At 41.1% G+C, this 24,100-nt stretch overlaps 2 protein-coding genes and 1 long non-coding RNA gene across 5 annotated transcripts in view; all 3 read left to right on the forward strand.

The window, feature by feature from the left end:
- Positions 1–193: 193 nt before the first annotated feature.
- Positions 194–14,411, forward strand: HAUS3 (HAUS augmin like complex subunit 3). 3 transcript variants are annotated; one of them, XM_065597124.1, is made up of 6 exons: positions 194–224; positions 1,501–1,609; positions 2,453–3,517; positions 6,067–6,506; positions 10,972–11,200; positions 12,866–14,411. In XM_065597124.1, the coding sequence occupies exons 3-6, from the start codon at positions 2,606–2,608 to the stop codon at positions 13,097–13,099; spliced, it is 1,815 nt and encodes a 604-aa protein (XP_065453196.1). In that variant the 5' UTR covers positions 194–224; positions 1,501–1,609; positions 2,453–2,605; the 3' UTR covers positions 13,100–14,411. The 3 variants fall into 3 exon arrangements, with proteins under 3 accessions (XP_065453196.1, XP_065453197.1, XP_023962220.2); XM_065597125.1 differs by having other exon boundaries at positions 199–224; positions 2,520–3,517; XM_024106452.3 differs by lacking the exon at positions 194–224 and having other exon boundaries at positions 1,499–1,609; positions 2,523–3,517.
- POLN (DNA polymerase nu) overlaps positions 199–24,100 on the forward strand; it is a 241,213-nt gene continuing 217,311 nt past the window's right edge. The window contains exons 1-3 of the mRNA XM_065598521.1: positions 199–224; positions 1,501–1,609; positions 16,199–16,351. Of these exons, the coding sequence (XP_065454593.1) occupies positions 16,204–16,351 (148 nt within the window). The 5' untranslated portion in view covers positions 199–224; positions 1,501–1,609; positions 16,199–16,203. The remainder of the gene's footprint in view (positions 225–1,500; positions 1,610–16,198; positions 16,352–24,100) is intronic.
- LOC135983792 (uncharacterized) lies at positions 16,352–18,023 on the forward strand. The gene is made up of 2 exons (XR_010601602.1): positions 16,352–16,810; positions 17,503–18,023. It is a non-coding gene; the product is annotated as an uncharacterized LOC135983792 (long non-coding RNA).

Genomic DNA, 24,100 nt, shown 5'->3' on the forward strand with positions numbered 1-24,100 from the left:
CATCGCGCTGCGCTCCGCTCCCTCCTCCTCTCAGTCCCTCAGGGGTGGGGCCGTTTTCACCGCGAGGCGGGAGTTTGAATCGCTCTCGCGGGTGCCGACCTCCGCGCTAACTGCCTCCCCTCGCCTCAGCGCGGCCGTTGGCCCGGCCTTTCCCTCGGGAACGACGCGACAGGTCACGGTGCCATTTTGTGCTGTCCTGTTTCCGAACCGCGGCGAGCTCTGTGGTGAGTACCTGGCAGAGGGGTGGCCGGGCTAGCGGCTGCGGCGGCCTCTCAACATCCAGGCCGGCAAGGACCTCCGTTCCCGCGTGGCGCGAGGGGGCGGCGGTTAGCCGGCCGCGAGTTCCTACCTTGCTGCCTGCCAAGGAGGGGGAGCGCGCGGCCGGGGGGCGGGTCGTACTCAGCCTCGCTCCCCTTGGGCCCGGCGCGGTTATGACTCCCACCCTCCTGCGCTGCCAGGCCTGCTCCGTCAGCCGAGCCGCCAGGGCCTGTGGTGACGTCCCCGCGTTGTCGGGGGTGGGTGCTGCTTGGCTGAGTGAAAGGGGCCTTCAGACCGACTAATCGCAGTGGGTTTGTCACTTGTTCTTTGGGTGGGTCATGAAGTCCTGAAGGATTTTATAATCCCGGGTCTTTTTTTAAAGCGTTTCCCCGCTTGTTCTCACATTAGAAATTCAGGGCGACCTGGAAGGCCGAAGTAGGGTGATGACATCACAATGAGTAACTATCCCGTCTCACCTCCGTCTTTTTAACACCTAATCAACTAAAGCGTGGGACAAAAAGATTTCTGGGTGTTTAGCACCTTTCCTCCCCCTGCCCCGAACAAATAGTCCAGCAAAAGTAGCGAAGGCCCAGACTTGACATTCTTGGTACTTTTAAGGTAATAAACAGAACAAACAAAAACAAAAAAACCCCTTTTCGGGCTTTATATGTCCTAAACAAGCAGAAGAGCACAATCCATAGTTTGCCTTCTTTAAGATAAAGGTGCCTGCAGTCAGCACTGTTTGGTGCACTAGAGGTGCAGCTTCTAGGCACCAGAGAAATTAACAGTGTTTCTCATGGTGGAGTGTGCCTTCCTTAGTTGCTGCTAGATTATTCAGGCCCCTTCTTTAATTTAAAAAAAAAAAGAGTTGGAGACTTTGCATTGTAATAGAGCCTGGCACACCAGAGTATATACACTGGATACAGTTAATTCGTATTCTACATTTAACAATAAATAAATTTTATTATAATCTTTAGATGTGTGTGTAATGGCAGGATAAAAGCTGGGACCTCTGGAGCTTAGTCCATGAGTCTCTACCGCATGAGCTAAAAGCCAACTGCGTGTAGAGCAGAAACATTTGATCTCTCTCTAAGTGGTCCTGGTGCCACTAGATGGGACACACCCGGGAGGTGTGTGGGTTCCATGTGCATCTGCCCTCCTCCCCACATAATTGACAGCGCTTATTATTCTTAATAATTCAAAGTGGCTTTACTGAAATACTTCTTCCCTGTCCCCAAACAGGAGATAATTGATGGACATTGGAGAGTCAAGAGAAAAATAAAAAGGTTTTAAAGGACAAATTTCCAGGGGCTGAAGGAAAAACCTTAAAAGTAATACTTTGAAGTGAAAGGTAACTAATAACTTTTTAGTGTTTTATCACATTATAAAATATTGGTAGATTTTACACTTTATCTGATATCTTTTATTAAATACCATGTTTTAAAATGTTACTGTGATTCTAGGATATCTAATTGTAGATCTGGATTTGTAGGAAAAGCTTTTAATTTAAAGCAAGCAGTTTTGCATAAAAGTGCATTACTTTCTCAGGCTCTAATCCTGCAAATACTTATACCAGGGATCACAACCTATGGCCCGCAACCCGCCAGGGTAAGCATCCTGGCGGGCTGGGCCGGTTTGTTTACCTGCTGCATCCACAGGTTCAGCTGATCGTGGCTCCCACTGGCCGCGGTTCACCTCTTCAGGCCAATTTGGGCTGCGGGAAGCGGCACTGGCCGAGGGATGTGCTGGCCGCCGCTTCTCACAGCCCCCATTGGCCTTGATTGGTGAACCGTAGCCAGTGGGAGCTGCGATCGGCCGAACCTGTGGACGCAGCAGGTAAACAAACCGGACCGGCTTGCCAGGGTGCTTACCCTGGCGGGCCGCATGCCAAAGGTTGCCGATCCTTGAATTATACACTCACTTAACTTGACTAACACGAGTAGTCCCACTAAAATCAGCGGGACTACTCATGTTAGTGAAGTTAAGCTAGTGGATGAAGTTAGGACTTCACTTGGCATCAAAATTGCAAAGCAACTGAAAATATTTTTGTTAAATGGTTATATTTAGAAAACAATTATTATAATTCAAGGATGACTAATTCGGTTTTGTAAATGTGGGGGAATTGATACGCTGCAAATCCTATTCGCGTGGTATTTCCTTATTTGTGATCTGACGCTTGCTTTTTTCTGTGCAGTGCCTTTCTTATTAAAATCCCTGAATACATATTTTAAACAACTTTTTTTTATTTACCATTGGGCTAGCAGACTCCAGATTTTCCTTGTGTTTGGATATTTTTTAAGGCTGCTTGTAGATCGTTATATTCATAGCAAAAGTGTTGCTTGTAATCATGAACAGTGGAAATCAATTTGTGGAAACTTTAAAGAAAGTTGGTTATCCAAAAGCTGCTCAGCTTAATGGAGAAGACTTTGACTGGTTGTTTGAAACTGTGGAAGATAAATCATTTTTGGAGTGGTTTTGTGGAAATGTGAATGAGCAGCATGTGTTAACTGAAAAAGAACTGCAAGCTTTTGATGCTCTTCTTAAATCTGGCAAGCCCATTTTAGAAGAAGAGGCTTTGGATGAAGTTCTTAAAACCTGCAAAACCTTCGATTCAAAATCAAGTAGCATGGAAGAAGGAGAACTTCAGAAGCTAGAGGAAGAGTTTCAAGCTCTTCAGAAAATTAAAAACCTAAAAATTCATCGTCGTAATAAGCTTCAAATGATGGCCTCAACAAACAGCCATATGTCACTGAAGTTAAATGATAAAGCAGAAGAAGCAGCTAAAATTCTGAAAGAGAGACAAGGAATTTTCACTACTATAAATACTAAGATAAATAATGAACTTCACTCTCTTACTGAAGGAGTTAAGAAGTTGACCTTTTTCTTCACCTTTTCTGACTCGGAACAAGGCTTAGGTCCTCATCCAGTATTTTTATCCCAACTTGCCTTGGATAAATATTTGTGTCAGGAAGAGAAAAGCACTGCAGCACTTACTTCATACACAAAAAAACAGTTTTTTCAAGGTATATCAGAATTGGTTGAAAGCTCAAATGAAGAAAATTTCCAACTTGTAGATATAAGCAAACCATTAATTTGTGATGAGAACAATGAAGTCTGCAAGGAGAGACTTGAGATGGCTAGGCTGCAGATGGCATATATTTGTGCTCAACATCAGCTAATTCAACGTAAAGCTAAAGATTTAAGCATAAACTCAGCTGTACAATGGGCAGAGAATAATCTTCAATCCTTAAAGAACAAGGTAAGCTGTTAAAGAGAATTATGTATTCTAGTGGAAGTCTAAACAAAACCCAGACTTGTTATTCTGGATTTAACAAAAGACTAACTGATGATTACTCACTTTTTAACTTGAATTGTATTCCTTTAGTGGTAATAACAAAATTTAATACTTATAAAATAGCACCAGATTCTGGTGCATTTAGTGAAATATAATTTCTTAGGTATCAAATGGTGTTATTAGTACCATGTCTCCTAGCTTTCTATAAATGTAGTAATTCTAGAAATATTTTTAAAAACTCGTTGGTCCTTTGATTTTGTACTGTTGATTTCATTTGATCTATATTATATGAAAGAGTGGAGAGCCTACTGCATGTATATAATATATTTATACAAGTAGAGACTGAGGTTGAATTTAAAATTTTTCTTTGCATATTGAGCAAAAATTTAAAATAGTAAACATTTTCCTGCTCATTTTCTTGTTTAGCATAACTATTTAATACCTCTCACACCCCATCTACTTTTTGCGTGAAGAATTTTTAAAATTACAAATTACTGTTTTGAATTTGGCTAATCACAAATAGGATTCAGTTTGACTAAAAAGATGGAGGTTTTTATCTTTTTATTGACCAGACCATTCAGGATTTTCTGTGTTCGTTTACTTTTTTGAATGGTAGTTCTAGATGTCCCTTGATTTTCACAGAAGAGCCATCATTCCTTGAGGGAAAGAAGTCTGGCGACTGGGAAAGTGGTGGGGAAAACAAGGATCAGCTGTGTCTGCGAAAGTTTGGCTGACTAGAGGAAACATTTTGGTTGGGAGGTTTGGTGTGGAGAGCTAATTTGTCAGGGAGGAGTGTGTGCAAGGGAGCCAGGTTGGCATGAGGGAATCAGATTGGAGGCCATGTCACACTACTAATGGAAAACGCTACATACAGAACCAAGAGGAAAGGATGGGTTAGATAAGACTGGTATCTCAAAAAATTTCCAAAATAAAACTCCAATAATTTTGGAATCACCTTATGAAAGTGTAGTGGTGATTTCCCTCCCCACCATACAACTTTAAAACCTCGTTCATGTATCTGGTACCATAATAATTGTTTGCATATGGCATAATGGTTACGGCTATGTTTTAGTCACGGGTATTTTTGGTAAAAGTCATGGACAGGTCATGTGCAGTAAACAAAAATTCACAGCCCGTGACCTGTCCATGACTTTTAATAAAAATACCCCTGACTAAAACGGGGGGGGGGGGGGGGGGGGGGAAGGGGGGGGAGAGAGACTCAGGGGGCGCCACAGGTGCTGGAAAAGAGTGTGTGGCCTGGGGAAGCACCGCGGGTGTTGGGGAACGGGGGCGCAGGTGCTGCAGGGGGAAAGGGGATTGCTGGGGCAGACTCCTTACTCAGCTCCTGGGAAGCGGCGGCCCCAGCTCCCTGGCTCTGCAGGCTGCCTCTGCTCCGCCCCAAGCCCCAGTTATGCAGCTCCTGTTGGCTGGGAACCTTGCCAATGGGAGGTGTGGGGGTGGAGCTACAGGAGCGGAGGGAGAGGAGCACACACACACCCTCCCTCCAGGTAAGCAGCGGCTCCAAGCCCTGAGCCCCCTCACACCCAAACTCCTGCTGCTGGGGTTGCGGGGAGGGGGAGAAGACTGCCCCAGCAGCAGCCAGTGCTAATGACCTAGGGGCTGCCCGAGCTGCTCTGGCGGCTCCTGGGCCAGCTGCACGGAAAGTCGCGGAATCCATGACCTCTGTGACAAACACGGAGCCTTAATAATGGTTGATGAGTAGGACTGTGGTTATGATAAGCAAGACTGCAAAACATATTTATTAAAAGTTTGTCACTTCTTGGATAAGAACATATCTGCCAGTTCCTACTCTTGGGTCCCTCCTTTCCTCAGCAGTACAGAGACAGCTAGCGTTGTTGTGAATGAGGTCATCAGGGACTACCTTCGGTTGTTGTGATTTTCATTGTCCTGAAAAACTTAGGTATTAAAGAACAGTGTTTAACACACATACATAGTGGTTCACTTTTAAAAATCATATTTACTTCTCAGACATAAAAAGGCTCACGTTGTCCAAGATGAAAAGCTGCCAATTCTAAGTAAAATACAAACACAATAACTGAACTGTCAAATGACCATTTTTTTTATATCTAGCCTTAGAGACTGATATGCTACTGTTTTAGCTTCAGCACCTAGTTTATTATGAAATATTGAGAAAACCAATCTGTAAATGTGATTAAAATATGCTTCATGGTGTGCCGCCTGCCCATCAGTGCAGGTATTAATTGATAAAATTCTGAACTCAGCTGTTCTGTCCTTTGATTTTACTTCCATAATTTTCTACTTCTTTGATTCAACAAATGGTGGCAGTCCTATGGAAATATTTTTTTGGGTCTTTCCTTAATCTTACATCTCCTCAGCTATTTTCCATTTGACTTGGTAATTGCATGATCCTTAATATGGAGTTAAAACTAAATTCTTTAGGGAAAATGGGAAATGGTAGCATGGAACATGAATAAAAATGTTAGTAGTCTTTGAATATGTTCTTACAAGTTCTTTTGTTTTGCTTTTTGTAGACTTTTGGAAAAGAACACCTTGAGGCTAGAATTTCTAGCTTAAACAGTGACATTTCAAAAATAAAAAAACAGCTAACTCAAATAAATAATGAAATACTGCCTTCCCTGGTGAAGGAGAATGCACAGCTATTGAACATGCCTGTGGTGAAAGGAGATTTTGATTTGCAGATTGCTAGGCAGGACTACTATACATCAAGACAAGATCAAGTATGCAATCAGTTGCTAAAACAGAAAGCATCATTTGAACTTCTTCAGCTAGCTTATGAAATTGAATTGAGGAAACATCGGGATATCCATCGTCAACTTGAGAACATAATACAAGATCTGAAACAGAGCAGCAAGGCCCTAGAACAGAGACTGGAGACGATGTCTGACCCACTTATAACTCAGCATGCAGTACCACGGAACACTATTGATTCAAGGGATGGTGCCTCTCATAGGTAAATATTGTACAGTGGGTGTCAAACTTTGATATGAAGTATTATGTGGGAGCTAGTAGACCTCTGTGTAAGTTGCCTACTATTTGCCATTATAATCTTCTTGGAATCTCTTACTGAGAATCTCTAATTAACTGCAGCAGGCCTTGGAAATTCCAACCAGGGACAAATCCTTTGGACTAGACACTTGCTTTTACTTGTCCTGTGAAATTCTGTTTGGGTTTGGATGAAATAGTTAACTGTTCAAATTTCCATTTCCCTGCTTTTCATGGTGTTGCTCCGGAAAACTTTAGCAGCATGCCAGAATAACTGAGTGTGAATGTTCTAAGGCCAGGCCCGTGCTGCAGTTGGGGCAGCAGAACACACTGAACTGGGAATACCTAGTACTTGCTAGAGCAGGATAAAGATGGAGAGTACCAGGCTGGAATGAACTGCCCCCTGGATCAAGCATGAGGCCCCGTCAGCCCAATCCCACCCCTTTAGGGTACCATCTGTGGCAGGATCCTCCCCAACTCTGAAGGGGGTACAGAGCTGGGTTTGGTTCCCCCCAATTACTCCCAGGCCTAACGTAGCCCCAGTGGCCACTGCCCCACGTTGGAATAATAGGATTCTCCTGCTTTTAGCTGATGTAGCTATCTAGTCCTGTAGCCCAAATGGTCGGAATGTGGTGGGGTGCTGTAGGTTCCGGATTCAAACCCTGCTGATAGAGACACTTTGGGGGCTTTTGTTCCAATTGTATAGTTATAGACTTATTTTTATCTTTTAAAAAAACCTATTAAAACAAATAGCAAAAGAACTATATTAAAAGAACACTTTGGTTATGTTAGGGGGCTTATTCCTTCACCCTCTCACTTCCCTGGTCCTTCTCGCATGAACAGAGAGCAACAATACCCGAAGTCCGAAGATGCAAACAATTCGATGTTTATTGGGGTGAACTTCCAGCAAGCATGATTCCAGTTTCCTTCCTCGGTGTCCCCCTTCCCAGCTCTGACACTACAGAGCCATCCTTGCTCCCATTCCCTGTTCCCATTCCCCCCCTTAGCAAAACATGATTCCAGTTCCCCCACCCCTGTTCCCATTCCCCCCCCCCCACTTCCTGATTGCAGACTATATAGTAAAACTTGGTTCTGCTTAGCTATACCTTAACAAATCATTTTACTGAAATTTAACTAACCAATCCTAACACATTGTAACATGGTTATTTAACCAATTATATCCCACCACCATAATTGGTTTACACCCAACAAAATTAATTATACAGCAGACAGAAACAATCTCAGAACCAGACAGAGACTATACAGACAAGCAACAGGGAAGTGAAGACTACAGTGATAGAACAATACAGAAGTGAGGATTTCACATTCCAGCTATTGATAAGTGAGTTCTTGCCAGACAGGATGCTATCAAACTAAGTTTCCTTTTACATCTTCAAGGCTCTTCTCTTTCTCTGGAGGTGATAGGAATATCAGGACAGGATTGTATTCCTAACAGCCCAATAGCACCTTATTTCAATGTGACTAGTTTGGAATGTAAGGATGTGACCATACATTTCCCAGTTTATGGCTGACCTCTGCTGCTTAGCCGAAGGCCTTAGCCTAAGAACCAGGCCTCAGACTGTCACAGTAAGAGAAGGCCCTTACACATACAGAGAGTGATTTTGATTCTTTCTTTTATACCTCTTTAACTAGCTAAGTGATAAGAATACACCTAAATTCTTAAAGTATAGGCCTTTGCAGACAGGCCTGAATATCTATATCCTAACAGTCAAGCTCTCCGAAGATAAGAAAAGTTGGATTTACGGTTCCCTGTGCAACTTTAATTCTGCTCCCTTGGTAATACTGCATGTATATTCATAACTTGAGTCTCATGGTATTTGGGTTTTACTTAAAGCCTCAACTTTTTGAATCCGAGTATTACATAAAAATCTCACTTTTAATTTAAAAACAACAAAAAAGTCCTCATGGTTGTGCAGAAAGCTTGAAAACAAGAATAGAGTGCACCTTAAAAGCTCAGAAACCAAAAGGCACATGAAAAGAACCTTTGGCTTAAAAATTAGATTTATTTGTAAAACGCATATCTTATGATTTTGGGGGGCATGACTCGTGTTTTGACTGTTCGGAGTTAGCAGTAAGTATGATATGGTAGGACAATGATTCTTAACCTGAGACCCCATCAGCACGGAGCTGTGGCCCATGTGACATCCTCAGGGCAATACAGGTAGAATTGGATGCTGCCCATAATAGTAAATAGGTTGAGAACCACTGCAATAGAACCTCAGAGTTAAGAACTGACTAGTCAACCACATGCCTCATTTGGAACAGGAGTATGCAGTCAGGTAGCAGTAGAGATGAAAAACAAAACAACCCCAATTACAGCTCAGTACTGTGTTAAACGTAAACTACTAATAAAAATAAAGGGAAAGCTTTAAAAAAAAATTTGACAGGGTAAGGAAACTGTTTCTGTGCTTGTCATTTAAATCAATGGTTAAAGAAAAAAAAAATAGAAAAAATTAATGGAGATATCCTATCTCCTAGAACTGGAAGGGACCTTGAAAGGTCATAGAGTCCAGCCCCTGCCTTCACTAGCAGGACAAAGTACTGATTTTGCCCCAGATCCCTAAGTGGCCCCCTCAAGGATTGAGCTCACAACCCTAGGTTTAGCAGGCCAATGCTTAAACCACTGAGCTATCCCTCCCCCCGAAGTTCTCAAACTTTTCTACTGGTGACCACTTTCACACAGCAAGCCTCTGAGTGTGACCCCTCCCCCTTATAAATTAAAACGTTTTTATATATTTAACACCATTATAAATGCTGGATGCAAAGCGGGGTTTTTGGTGGGGCTGACACCTCGTGATCCCCCCCTGTAATAATCTCATGACCCCCAGAGAGGTCCTGATCCCCAGTTTGAGAACCCCTGATTTAAATTAAGATGCTTAAAAGCAGCTTTTTTCTTCTGCATAGTAAACTTTCAAAGCTGTATTAAGTTAATGTTCACTTGTAAACTTTTGAAAGAACAACTATAACGTTTTGTTCAGAGTTACCAACAATCTTCATTCTTGAGATGCTTATGACTCTGAGGTTCTACTGTACAATCTTTAACATGATTACATACATTTTTTTCCCCTCCCACCTAATGCTATAAGAATGCAACACAATATAGCAGACTTCACTACTTGCTGGGTGACTGCTGTCCCCTCAATGATACAGTCAACTAAAATGTTATCTTTGGACTAGTTCCCTCATCATATTTAGTCATAAATACCATGTTGAAAATTTAATGAAGATTAATATGGATTAATGGCAGGTATGTCAAGGTCCAAAAGTAGACTGATTTACAGAGATACTGAGTATCTCCCATTTCCACTGAAGTGAGTGTGAACTACAGTTGCACAGCATGCTTGGAAAATTACTGATAGGTCATACTTTATTTGGTGTCAAAATAGGGACTTAAATTTAGGCACTCCAATTTGAAAATGTAGGCCCTAATGTACAAAACTGGCTTTGTTTTGATTCAAATTAGGAGGTACAGCAGTATGAGTGGGTTGGGATGCTAGAGAGGTGCAAGGTAATTTATTCTACAGATCTATAAACTACTAAGTGATAAAGATGATAAAAGCGTTAATTATATTCAATTTTTGATTGTATTGCTAAAATAGTAGAATTTATGGCAACATAGAGCAATAACAGTGTACTAAATTCAGATGCATCAGTGTCCCAAAAGTAAAGAATAACATTTTAAATAGGTTAGCAGTTGAGTATCTAGAGTTCTATCATTTACAGGAAGGAACATGTTACAAATTCATAAGTACTGTATATTTTTAAGGGATGCTTAAAAATTTCTGCCATTAGAGAGTTATCTTAAAATTCACTCCTGTCAGAATCAGTTTGACCATCTATTATACAAGTAATTCCTAAGATTACTGAATAGAGGAAAAACATTTTTCTGATTTTTTTTCCAGTTTATTTTATGTATTTGAAAGTTCTTTGAAGCTAGTTTCACTATTTACCTTTTATACATTCATTTTTCCTGTTTGTGTAGGGTTTTTTTTTCCCCTCAGGGAGAATTATTTTTTCAAATATAAGAAAATGCTTGCTCAAGCACAAAAATTGGCAGTGGGACTTGGGTAGGTGTACTGTCCTCAAACTACTTTTAAACTAATTATTTTAAATAGACTAGATTTCAAGTTGACAGTGTCCCTTTAATTGCAGCTTGAAATATTTCAGACTCCAACCAACCAAGGCTTAAACCAAAAAATTAGGGTGGTCTAGAAGTGACCAGTAGCAGTTCAGAAGTTAGCAAGATGCATCACTCTGACATTGTTGGGCAGGACTGTACTTGCCTTTTCATCAGGATGACTTCCCAGAGATGAATGTGAAAAAGCTCTGTCTTAACTAATCAACTGGTGGCATAAATGTGTACTGAATTTTTTAAAAGATGAATGTTGCATCTCTAATTTTTGTCACTGTAGGCTATACCAGCTTTTGGAAGGAGAGAATCAGAAACAACAATTGTTCAGAACGCATGACGGTATTGAACAAGTGGCACAGAAATTAAAGCAAGACATTACTTCAGTGCAAGATCAGCTAGCAGTATCTTCTCAAGAACAATTTCTCTTTTTGTCTAAGCTGGATAGTGATTTAGATGCACTTTGTGACTCTCTGTATTGTGGGGGAAATAAGATCTTGCTTAGTAACCAGGTAAGTCCTTATTGTAGAACTACAGCTATTGCTGCATTAGTAAGCATATTTTGCAAATGATTAGTTATACAGACAAAAGGGTCTGAACATGTAGTTAAATATATTATTTTTATCTATTTCTCTAGTTAATACTTCCTTTAGTATTAAAGAAGTAAAAATAGCTTTTTTCCAAATGTGTAATTATCATATAGGTCATAGTCATTAGCCATGGCAGTTTAACAACTGAGGTATACCTCTTTGTAGGGTATGCATTTCATCAGAGTATATTATGTCATAAATTTTATCTATGAATTTCTAATAGAAAAACTTAAGATGTTGCTTTCCTGCTACTGTGGTATGGTTTGATGGAAAAAATATGGGCTGAAATACAATGTTATACTACCACTTTAAAAATCTATAGTAATATTTTTTCCTGGCAGCAACTCTTTCTAAGAATGTCTTTGTTCTGTGTTTATATAGTGCAGGGGAGGGCAAACTATGGCCCATGGGTCGGATCCAGCCCATCAGGGCTTTCAATCTGGTCCATGGGATTGCCAGCCCCATGGTGCAGCAGGGCTAAGGCAGGCTCCCTGCCTGCCCTGGCCTCACGCTGCTCCCGGAAGCAGCCGGCACCCATGTCCCTGCGACCCCTAGGGGGGGTAGAGGGCTCCATGCGCTGCTGTCACCTGCAGGCACCACCCCCCACAGCTCCCATTGGCTGGGAAGGGGGAACCGCGGCCAATGGGAGCTTTGAGGGTGGTACCCACAGGTGAGGGCAGCGCGCAGTGGAGCCACCTGCCCCATCCCACCCCCAGGAACCACTGCCAGACATGCTGGCCACTTCTGGGAGCGGCACGGGGCCAGGGCAGGCAGGGAGCCTGCCTTATCCCTGCTGTGCGCTGCTGCCATCCCAGTGCCAGGCCAGAGCCTGCACCCCAACCCCCCCCTGCACCCTACCCCCCATCTTGAGCCTCCTGCTGCACCCCTCCTGCACCCCAGCCCCCTGCCCTGATTACCCTCCTGCACCTCGCAACCCTCCTGCACATCACACCCCCTCCTAATATAATGTGGTCCTGGCCCATGACTAGGCTCCATGATAATAATAATAATTAATAATAATAAACAAAAGCAGCTTAGACATTTGCATTGAGTCCTTATAACATAATCAAATGAACGGCCTACCTACTCTAAAAAGATTAAGATAATTCAAGCTATGAAGCAGTGAAAGATGGAAAAATACAGGTGCCAATAATCTGGTTCCAGTTTAAATCTATGAAGCATTATTTTTGTCTAAGTGCGAGGAGTACTTTTAGAATTGTAACTACTTTTAATGTGAGTAAAATTGTTGTTCTACCAATACCAGACAGATGGATAGATTCTGATACCCTTGTTCACATTAAGTACTAGCTGTCTCTACTTGTAATCTCACTTAGTTGAGTGGAATTGTTCGTAAAGTAAAATACTATTCAGTGTGAGTAAGGGTATTCCAGTCTGGCCCAGATGAGGTCTAGAAATCAAATGAGATTAATTACCTTGTACCTCGTACTTTTGCTTCTTTTCATTAGGCATATCCTGTGTGTTGTGCAAACGTGCCTCCAAAAACTAAAATATTTTTATATTGTAGTTGAATTAATGTATCAACAATGCAAATGTAATAAACTTTCCTTTTTCTTTAATTTCTGTTAGGAACTAACAGAACAACTTTATCAACTGGAAGTGAACTTAAATAAACTAAATCAGCTTATTATGGATCTTCTTGCTGATGTAAAGGCCAAGAGAAAGGTTTTAGAGACAAATACACTGCATCAGATGGAAAGAAAATTGTATGTGTATTTTTTCAAAGATGAAGACTATTTGAAAGATATTGTGGAGAAGCTAGAGCATCAATCTCAGGCTCAAACCGTTGGTCTAGAGGATTAAACATTAAATGCATCTTTGTTCTACTGTTAAGATGTGGAAATATTTAGTGTAGACTTTTCTTTATGATTCAATAGGAAAACAAACTTTTTGGATAAGTGCTTTATTTGATAAACTAATATATCATTATCAGCCTTATCAAGAACAGACTGTAAGCTCCTTTATAGTTTTTGGCGTACAGAGACTTTGGATTCATACTTCAGTTTGTGAGGGTTTGCTTTACAAGAGAGGGAATGCATTAAGTATCTAGATACTGCTAGACTACATATTACCCAATGTTATTTAATGTGTAGAGTAAAATGCAGATTCCTGCTTCCATGATATGCTTTTCCTTTGTCTTCAGATGCTATGAAATCCTTCTTCATATGTGATCTGCAAAGTTAGTGCAGGGAGGGCATTTTAGGGGTTGGAACCAAGGAACGGCTGTTGAATATAGTATGCTTCCTTCTGAAGCAGATGATTTTCCTAATAGTAAAATTTTACAGTAACTGCGATCCTTTGAGAGGATGTAAGGTGCAGTTGTGCAAAAGTGACGGCATGTTTGGGTATAGATCAAGTATATCTGCTTTTTTTTCTACAAACTGTCCAAAATCCCTTGGATTAATTGATTGCCCTTCTTTCCTCTTCATGCTACTCTTCCAAACTCTTCCTAGAATCTTGAAGTTCTAAGAGCTTTTAACTTGCCTTTTGTAGCAGGGTGTCCCAAAGATGTTTGTATTCAGCACATAATTAATCTGCTATGAAATGTTTCTTTTTTTGGCTCACTCTAGAATTTGTAGTAACACAAATTTCAGAATGTTTTAATAACTCTGCCAGAATTATTCAATTTTTAATAAGAAAGATTTTTGACTCATCAACTGCAACCCCAAGATATGTGTAGAAAACAATATAAGAAACTTGTTATAGATTAAAGAGAATTAAATGTGATTTCACACAATTATGATACCTTTTCTCTACTGTGTCCATTGGATCTGGATCCTGATGGGAGCAACAATTCTACTTGCTTTCAGGTCATATACAGATATGTTTATAAATATTTATTTCATAAAGGGAAGAAAATTAAGACTGGCTATTTTTATAACTGCAGGTAACATTATTTTTAGTGTATAAATAACATTTTAAATATGTTTTGAACTGTAAAATTGTATTTGATAATTACCTTTCATGTTTAAATGTATGAGCATAGCCTCTGTTAAAAGTATTAAGTACTTTAAAATATTTGACTTTGTAAGTCTGCACTGTCTTTTTTGAACCCTATTAAATGTTTAATCATCTTGACTATAAACATCAATAAATCATATCAAGGGTAAAAACACTACAAGTTTATGGAATGTGTCCTCCTACACCCTTTATTAAAAAGAAAAAACACAATAAGTGCATTTATGTCCGTAATATTAAGTGATTTAAATCCACAAACATAAGAATGTTTCAGGTTAATGGTGGGATTGGTTGTGACAAGCATAACATTTCTATATATTCTGATCCATGGTATATTGTACCTTTTTGCCTGCCAAATTCTAAATCTAATCTAGATTTGCCACCTGAGATGAGACTGACCCCTTCCACAAGAGAAAAAGTTAGTCTACATTTAAAAAACCTCTTCCTCTAGGGAGAAGCTATACACCTAAGGAACAATTTCTTGACTGTTGTTTTTCTACCCAAGGTAGGAAAAGAGGCTTGGTCATGACTACATTCTTGACCTGGGACATATCCTGGACAGAGAGGAGAAGCATTTGCAATGCCTATGGTCATGAGCTAAGATGAGTGGTTCCCTCTAAAGAGGGAGAAAACATTTCCCGTGTGGTGATAGAATTTGATTTGGACATATACTAGTGATGTGAAGGGAGCCAAGAGTGGCCAGTGAATAGTCAAGACCTTTGTATGGGAATAAGTTATTTAACCACTACTGAACTGCCAGTTGTATTCACCAATACTATGGAGTTTGAACCCCAGTTGAGAGATGACCCCTAGAAATACTGTAAGGCACACCATGTAAATTTTTAGTATCAATCTTGTATATGGTTCAAAATGTTAGCCTATTGTCTGAATCTCCCCGTATAATTTATACTCATAAAGTCTTCTCTACTGACATGAAGGATTTTGCTTCTCTTGCTCCCCAGTGGTCCCATGTGATTACATTCTGTACTTGCGTTGCATCTAGATATTATAGAACGTGATTAAATGCAGGTCAATTGAAAGATAAGATTCCAGACCAGTAGTAATATATGTAGAGGTTTAAACATCAGAGAACAATTGAAAACCATTTGTCAAAAGCAGAGTTTAATGTCTTGTAATTTTTTTTTTCTGGCAGTAGTTGTTTACTGATCTTTATTTTAGGAAAAATGCTGAACTTTGTCTCTAAATAATCCGCTCTTCTTTCCATCTTTTAATGATGTTTCAGCCTTCTGAGGTTTTTTCGCTTTTAGCCTTAAGACTTGAAAACTGTTTATAGAGGCTTGTGCTTTACTGTAAGGATAGAAAGTAATGAATATATGCATGCATTAATTTTAGATCTTCATTAGAAAACAATATGGGAGGTTTTTCAAAGACACATATGACATTGATTTGGAGTTCTTGTCAGACTGATTCTTAAAGGCACTGTGTGCTGCTGAATACACCTCTTAAAGGCTCTGACCACCTCTTTTTGAAAATCTGGTAGTGTATCAAACTGTTTCAATCCATGCTTCAGTGCTTATTTCTCTTAAATTATTGACAGCTGCCAGTATTCATAAGAAACTGTTGGACAAACCAATGTGCATACATGGTAGTAGGGGAAAAATATCAGTTTGTATATTGATAGTAAAGTCTCTAGGTCAGTGGTTCTCAACCTATTGATCATTGTGGACCGCATATGCAGCTCTCTGTGTTATGTGGGCCGCGTCTATTACTTGTATGTCTCTGAGGATATTACATGAGCCGCAGCTGTGTGCTAATTGGGCTGCAAGCAGGCCGCAAGTTGAGAGCCACTGCTCTAGGTAGAGAGTGGATGTACTAGATATTATATATGCATTATCCATTCCATCTTTAGCCTTATGTAGTAGATTCTAATTGTTTCATGATCTTAATGTCTCTTGTATAATACACGTGATATCTTGTATTCAGGGTTGATGAGAAAAATGGAGAGTTACAAGGAGTACATAGGACATGACCTTTGTAAAGTGCCGCTATCAAATATTGCTCAAAGGATTATGTCAGCTATGCAGTCTGTTCCTTTAGAGGAAGCTCAGAATAGCAGAGAAGGTGGACAGAGTGAGTAACTTGTTCAGTTTTTAACTTATTTGTGTATTATGTATTTTTGAAAATGGATTCTGAAAATGGAAAGACTTAAGGGAAAATTACCTTTCTAAACACTCACTTTTGCATCTTGGGTAAAAGTACAGTTTCAATGGTTTTACATAGAAATATCTCCAACACTAAGGCCTTGTCTAAACTACACAGTTTTGTCAACACTTGGAGGAGCTGCACGCTATCCTTGTCTGTGACCCACTGCCAAGAGCCCCGTGGATACTTTGTGGGGACTGGAGGCAGCAGCCAGCGGAGTCAACCCCACGGATGAAGTGGTGGATACGAAGTGGACCTGGATGAAGATGAGGGACATGCAACAGGATTGTCCAATACGATGGCAAGCCAGGACCTATTTTTGACTCCAGACGGGTCTAGCCAGTCCCAGCACTCCCATCTCTGGCACACATGAAGCAGGAGAGGCAAGCTCTGGTAAGCACCCATTTTTCTTTCATGATGCACAGTGACAGATCTCATTTACTTTTTTATATAGTAGAAGAGGGATAAGGGATAGAAATTAACAATAAAGCCTACGTAGCTAGGTAGTGGGGGCTTGGTGAAAAAAGTTTGTTAATGTACACTGGGATGTCCGAGGAATCCTCCATAGAGATCTCTAGGAAACTTTCATGTAGGTACTTGGCAATTCTCTGCTGAAGATTCCTTGGCAGAGCTGCCTTGTTTCTCCCCCTGCTGTAGGAAACTTTAACGTGCCAACTGACAATTTTTTTCTCCTGGGACCACAGTGGCACACAGGCGAGCGGCATATGGACCTGGTCTGGAGCCATACACATGCAGGAGATCGACCCTTGCATCCTGGGTTACCCTAGGAATGAGATATTGGGTTTGATTATCCCAGCCTGTAGAAAAGGGTGCCAATATTCAGAATATCTCCCTAGGCACGTGTAGGGACCCTCTTTGCAAACCACCCATACCCTTTGTCTCTTCTTTGCCATTCCCTCTTCCCAACCCACCCTGCCCCACCGAACTCACCATATTTGGGACTCGCACTGAGCTGTGTGCTAGCCAAGGGACAGTGAGAAAGAGGTGTATGTGGCTTTTGTGATTCATGGCTGGGAATGCAGTCACAATGCTGTGTCTGTTCATTGTTTCTTTGACTTTTGCAGATGTGCCCTTGAGGACCAATTCCTACACATCAGCAGAGTGCCTCTGTCAGATAAGGAGGCGAACCAGGAGGAGTAAGGAGGGTATGTTTCTCAAAGTACTGCGGTCAACAGATACAGCAGATAGCGAAAAGAGTGTGGAGGAAGACCGTTAATGAAAAACTCAGGCTGGATAGCCTGGAAAGAAGACAGGGGCAGGAGTGGATGATAAAGCCACTAGAGGGCCAGACAGATGCTCAAATCCCTCATAGAGCTGCAGTCTGAGCACATCTGTGCATGACTCCCTCTGCAGCCAATACAGAACACTGTTCCATGACCTCCCCAAACTCCCTCAACACATTCCTTGCATGTTCCCGTTCCCTCGCAGTACTCCTTGCACTCCACCCCCAGAGACTGGTTTCATGATGAAAGCTGGAGTTACACACAGCTGTGAGAGCCTTGTCTGCAAGCCTGTTCCTCATTTCCATGTCCCCTGTTTGTGCCCCCAATTATCCTTTAATTAAAGTGTCGTTTTTGAAACAAAATGAGTCTTTATTTGTATCATGCACACAGTAGTTGCTGCCAAAATTCACAGTGGCTATAGGTAAGAACACTTGCTCACCACTGTTAATGCTCAGGAAGTAAGCATTACAGGAGTCATTCAAGGTAGTAAGTAAACATTGCCTGGCCAAATGCATTGCATAAAGACAAATTACTGGGGCTCATTGTCAAAATGCTCCTTCAAAGCCTCCCTGATTCGAATAGCCTCCTGCTGAGCCCCTCTACTTGCCCTGGTATCTGGCTGCTCAAAATCAGCAGCCAACTGATCCACCTCAGCATTCCAACGCTGGGGAAACTATTCCCCCTTCACTTTGCAAATGTTATGCAGAGTACAGCTGTCTGCTATGACCATTGGAATATTTTCCTCATTGAGGTCTAACTTGCCAAAAAGGCATCCCAGCAACATTTTAATCTGCCAAACAGGCACATTCAGGCTCATTCGGCGCCTGTTGAAGCACTCCTTGCTGCTGTCTACGTTCCTGGTGTAAGGCTTCATGAGCCATGGGAGCAAGGGGTGGTGGGGTCTTCCAGGATCACTATGGGCATTTGCACATCCCCCATTGGAATCTTCTGGTATGGAAAGAAAGTCCCAGCGTGTAGTTTTCTGTACAATCCAGTGTTCCTAAAGATGTGTGCATTATGAACCTTCCCCTGACCAGCTCCGCATTGATGTCAGTGAAATGGCTCTGGTGATTCACCAGCGCCTGCAAGACCATGGAGAAGTAGCCCTTTCAGTTGATGTATTCTGTCGCAAGATGGTCTGGGGCCAAAATTGAGATATGCGTGCCATCTATTGCACTGCCACAGTCAGGGAATAGCATTGCCACAAAACCATCAGGTATTTCCTGCACATTACCCAGAGTCACAGTCCTTCATAGTAGGAAGCGATTCATGTCCCCACACACCTGCATCACCATAATCCCCGCGGTGGACTTTCCAACTCCAAACTGATTGGCAACTGACAGGTAGCAGTCTGGAGTTGCCAGCTTCCACAGAGTGATCGCCACTTGCTTTTCCACTGTGAGTGCAGCGCTCATTCTGGTGTTCTTGTGCCATAGGGCAGGGATGAGCTCCCCACATAGTTCCAGGAAGATGGATTTGCATATCTGAAAGTTATGCAACTACTGCTCGTCATCCCATACGTGCATCACGATGTGATCCCACCACTCAGTGCTTGTTGCCTGAGCCCAGTACCGATGGTCCACCATATGCAGCTGCTCCAAGAACGCCAGCAGCAGTCTTTCTTTCCATTGTATACAGCAGGGTAGACAAGCAGATTCACTTTGTTCACAGCTCATGAAATACTGCAGGACCAGCTGCGTTGTGTTCATAATGTTCATCACCAGACTCATCAGCAGTTCAGGATCCATGCTTTCAGGCAGAAATGGTGGGCACACAGTTTACGGGGGCTGTTCAAAAAGGCACGAAACTAAGTCGGAATCATGGGATGGAAAAAACTACATCATGGGACAGTGAGCACACCCCCATGATGCATTGTGATCCATCTCCAGATCTTCCAGCAGCAGAGGGTGGCATGTTGCATCGTGGGATAGCTACCCATGATGCAACTCGCTATCGATGCAAGAGCACCGACTGGACACGCTCCGCCGACGCAAGGAGCATTGTGTTGACATGCACAACTGATGTAATTGAAGCGGCTGATGATCGATGACATAACTTAAGTAAACTGAACTCTGTAGTGTACACAGGGCCTTAGGAAATGCTTTTTATTGGCAGTAAAACATCATTGAAATCATAGGACTGTACCAGTGTTTGCAAGTTTAGTTTCTGTGGTTCAACAAGCTTATAGTATCTCATACTTGAATGAATATTAATGAATCTTAACTTTTAACGAATGAACAAGTTGTATCTATCTGTTAGCAGGGCAAGCAGTCTTGAGGGTGACCTCCAAATATTGACTAAAAATGCTTTATAGTACAACTTCTGATCATCTACCAATAAAATCACAAAATCTAGTATCTTCTAAAGTTTTAAATGTATCTAGATAATTTACTTTTGTGATATATTGTGCCTCTTTTTGTGAGAGGGCTGGTTGGGGAATTATTTGACAATGTTCAGATTAATTCACTTTTTACTGCATAGCTAGATGTCAAAAAAGGTTGGAAAGACAGAACATATTGTAGATGAGGGCTTTGTCATTGCAGAGACATAGCATAGCCCTGCTTCCACCAAAAGGGCTATTTTAGATGGGCATACGAAATTGGGTATCTCATAGACAGCTAATTAAGCAGTATCCTCCCTGATGCTGGCAAGTAGGATGGTAGAGTATGAACTTTGACTCAGAAGTGTCAGTCCTTTTGCTGTTGACAATATGGAAGGAAGGGCGAAGGGAAGAGCCTGAAGCCCAGATAATTGCAGCTCCAGCCTCTTTGCTGAGACCTAGGCATCCGAATAAGCCTCAGAATTCCTTTTGGAGGTGGCTTTCACCTATATCTATATCACCTGTATCTTTGAGAAAGAAATCCCCATCAGATGGGTTTATTGCATCTTTTACTAAAGATACCACTGCAGAATAGAGCTTTAGCATTTCTCTGATGGCAATTTTGGGGTCTTGAATTTTGTATCAAAGTGCACGCCTGTTTATGCTCTGTCTCATTCATCCCTGATCACATCATTGAAGGATGCAGTGGTATTGTTGTCTTATGCAAAGTTTTGGATGGGAGGTATTTGTCCTTAGGCTTGCCTTCAGGCTCCTGCTCTGGTTGGATCTGGATGACAGATCCAACCATTCTGCACACAATATCAAACTTATCAGGCAGGATGTGGGAGGGACATCTTCACTTTTCCTCCCCCCCTCCTTATCTGTCTCCGAGCCCTGATATTGAGAGCACAGTGGAGTAGATGGAACCTGATTTAGAGGATGACTATTTTTTAGATTTATTTTCTTTCCCTTTATATATATTGACTTGTTGGCCCTCTTTTTACTTGCTTTGTATGAATTTTGATGTGGGTGTAGCCAGGGCAGGACCTCTTGTTGCTCTTTTTTATAGAATAATAGAATCATAGGCAATATTTGCTCTGAAAATTCTTGAAGCAGAAGTACTAATATCCCTGTTTTACAGATGGGGACATGTGGCTCAGTGAGACTAAGGGAAATTCCCAAAGTTCACTTAAGACAAAATCTGTGGCAAAGCAGGGATACAAATACAAATCTCCTGAGTTCCAGGCCAGTGTTATACCCACTGGACCATCCTTCCTTTTTTCCATCCAACCCTAGTGTTTGGGGTTGGGGCTGGAGGATTTGTTGCAGGTAGATCCATCATTTATTTCCCCCCATGCTACAAGAATGTAGGAGCAGCAGAATTACTGCAGATTTAGGGGCCTGTAACATCTGTATAGAGGCTTGCTTTTCCCTTGTAGTCTAGAGCATAGGATTAACCCAGCTCCACCCTCTATGCCAAACCTAGCTACTTGGGTTTGGTGTGGAGGAGAGGAGACAAGCAGGAAAGATTATTTAATACGAAGAAACTTGTTGATGTAGAAGGTACTTAGTGCATGGCACAGCAATATGGAATATTCCCATGTAATGTAATGTGACCTCAGTCTTAACCAATTTAATTTGAAAGCTCCATGGTAGGATCTATTGGACAAAGAAAGCAGTTGGTGTGTTGCCTTTCTGGTGGGCAAGTTCATGGTGACTTGAACGATACGGTCCTATTCTGTACACTTGTTCAACCTCAATAGTTTCACTGAGGGGTTGCACCAGTATTACAGAGTAGGATTTGTCCCCATATGTGCAAGTCATCTTGAAAGTCAGTGTACAAGTCAAACATGGTAGATCCAGTGATGGAACTACAGGGTAGTCAGAGCTGATAATGTGTGCACTGACCACTTTCACAAACAAGACTGCACTTGCTTCAGGATATTTACAAATTTCATGGCATTACTGCAAGAGTTGTTGAGTAAATGACTCTGTTAACCAGTTAAAACTGGATATCTTAATCCCATGTAAGAATATTGTTAAAGCGTAGAATTGTTGGGCTGGAAGGACCTTGAGAAGTCAAGTCCAGCCCCATGCGCTGAAGCAGGACCAAGTAAACCTAGATGACTCCTGACAGGTGTTCGTTAAATCTGTTCTTAAAAACCTCTAATGATTGGGATTCCACAACCTCTCTGGAAGCCTATTCCAGAGCTTGACTACCCTTATAATTAGAAAGGTTCTCCTAATATCTAGCCTAAATTTCCCTGGTAGCAGATTAAGCCTGTTATTTCTTGTCTTACCGTCGATGGACATGGAGAACAATTGGTCACCATTTTCTTTATATCAGCACTTAACATACTTGAAGTCTATTTTTAGGTTCTCCCTCAGTCTTCTTTTCTCAAGACTAAACATACACAGGTGTTTTTTTTTTTATAGGTCAGGTTTTCTAAATCTTTTATCATTTTTGTTGCTCTCCTTGGGACCATCTCCAATTTGTCCATGTCTTTCCTAAAGCTTGGTGCCCAGAAATGGATACACTACTCTAGCTGAGTCCTCACCAGTGCTGAGTAGAGCACAGCAATTACCGTCCTTGTCTTACATACATACAAAAGCAGTCAGGTATAATATGTACATGTACTCTTGTTTTTAGGTTGTTGGTCTGGAACTTTTCTTTAAATGGAGTTAATTAGCTGGGCACTGTCCTAAAAAACAACTAAACCAATAAAAAGTTCTTACTCAAAGGAACATAAAACATTAGGAACTGTACCACAGTCAAGTATACCTAAACATGACACAAACGTCATCTAAATGTTACATTGCCATGAGGTGGACTGACAGAGAACACATTACTTATTCCAGGCCAACAGCTGGTAGTGAAGATCTGCTTTCTGACCCCCACATTTCCAGTTTTTAACTTTAAAAAAAAAAATATCTTGCCTAATTAGGTTTTCCTTTTTGTAGTCCATTGAGGCAGTAACCCCTGTGATCTGTTCAAACATGTCATGCTTGAACCAAACTCTCTCTTCCGTTTCTTTATTTGCTTCTTGGGCGGTTGACTGACCCATCTGAGAAAAAGAACAGCAATGCCTCAGGAATAACTAAAGCAATATGGAAACTTGTGTTTGGAAAAAGAATCAATATTGCGATTTGTCAGCAGTAATATCTCTTGACCCATGCTTCAAAAACTTGATACAATTTAGCAAGCCCAATGGCTTTTATCTTATGTATGATGCAGTAGTAGCTGGAAGGTTCATTTGTTATCCAGGATGTACTTTCTAATTCTAGAATGGTAGTGATTTGTCCCTAAGGATTATATCTCAACAAGAACCTAAACTGGCCTGAGTTAGCCTTATGAAGTCATGCTTTTCATGTTATTGCTTGTTATAACTTGTATATACCTTTCAGTACTCTCTTAAACTGTCAGAACTATAAAAACATAATTAAGAAAAAGCTACAATGGTAGATTTAGTCATAGTTGTACATTTATGTAATATAATTTACACAGACTGGATGACCATCTAAAGATTTCCAGTTTGAGAAATGTTAACAAAAATAGTCCCTGGACAAAGGTTGCAGTTCTGACTTGGCCTGTTATTACATCCTGACAACCCCAAACATACCTACCAAATAAAAGTATACGAATAAATATGCAACAATATCCATATCACTTTTTAATCTGTCTTGCCCTCCAGTACCCACGCCCTCCTCTCAAAGGGATAAGCTTGCTGCCTCTATTCTGCTCTCAAGCCCCTACTTCCTTGGAAATGAGGGACTGAGTTCTAGTGTAGGTCCATTTTTCTGTGTGATATTATGTTGCTCTGCTGCTAGATTTTTGTGATCTCTCGCTTCTCTCCATATTTAAAATGAGAAATTAAAGGTATTACTTTTATAAAAGCAAATGTAGACAATTCACAGAACTTCTTGGTAAGTGGAAAAAAGAAAGTGGATATAAAAACAGTAACTTGTAAACTTGAGGAAAAACAAAAAATAGAGTACCTACTTCTAATTAGTATTGTCCTACTTACCTAAAACTTGATCATTTTAAAAGCAAACTTACAGATAATAAAACATTTTTGTGAAACCACTTTCAGGCTAGTAAACAAACTCCCTATTCTATAC

Source organism: Chrysemys picta, chromosome 5, assembly GCF_011386835.1.
Source record: "Chrysemys picta bellii isolate R12L10 chromosome 5, ASM1138683v2, whole genome shotgun sequence".
Classification (NCBI taxonomy): Eukaryota; Metazoa; Chordata; order Testudines; family Emydidae; genus Chrysemys; species Chrysemys picta.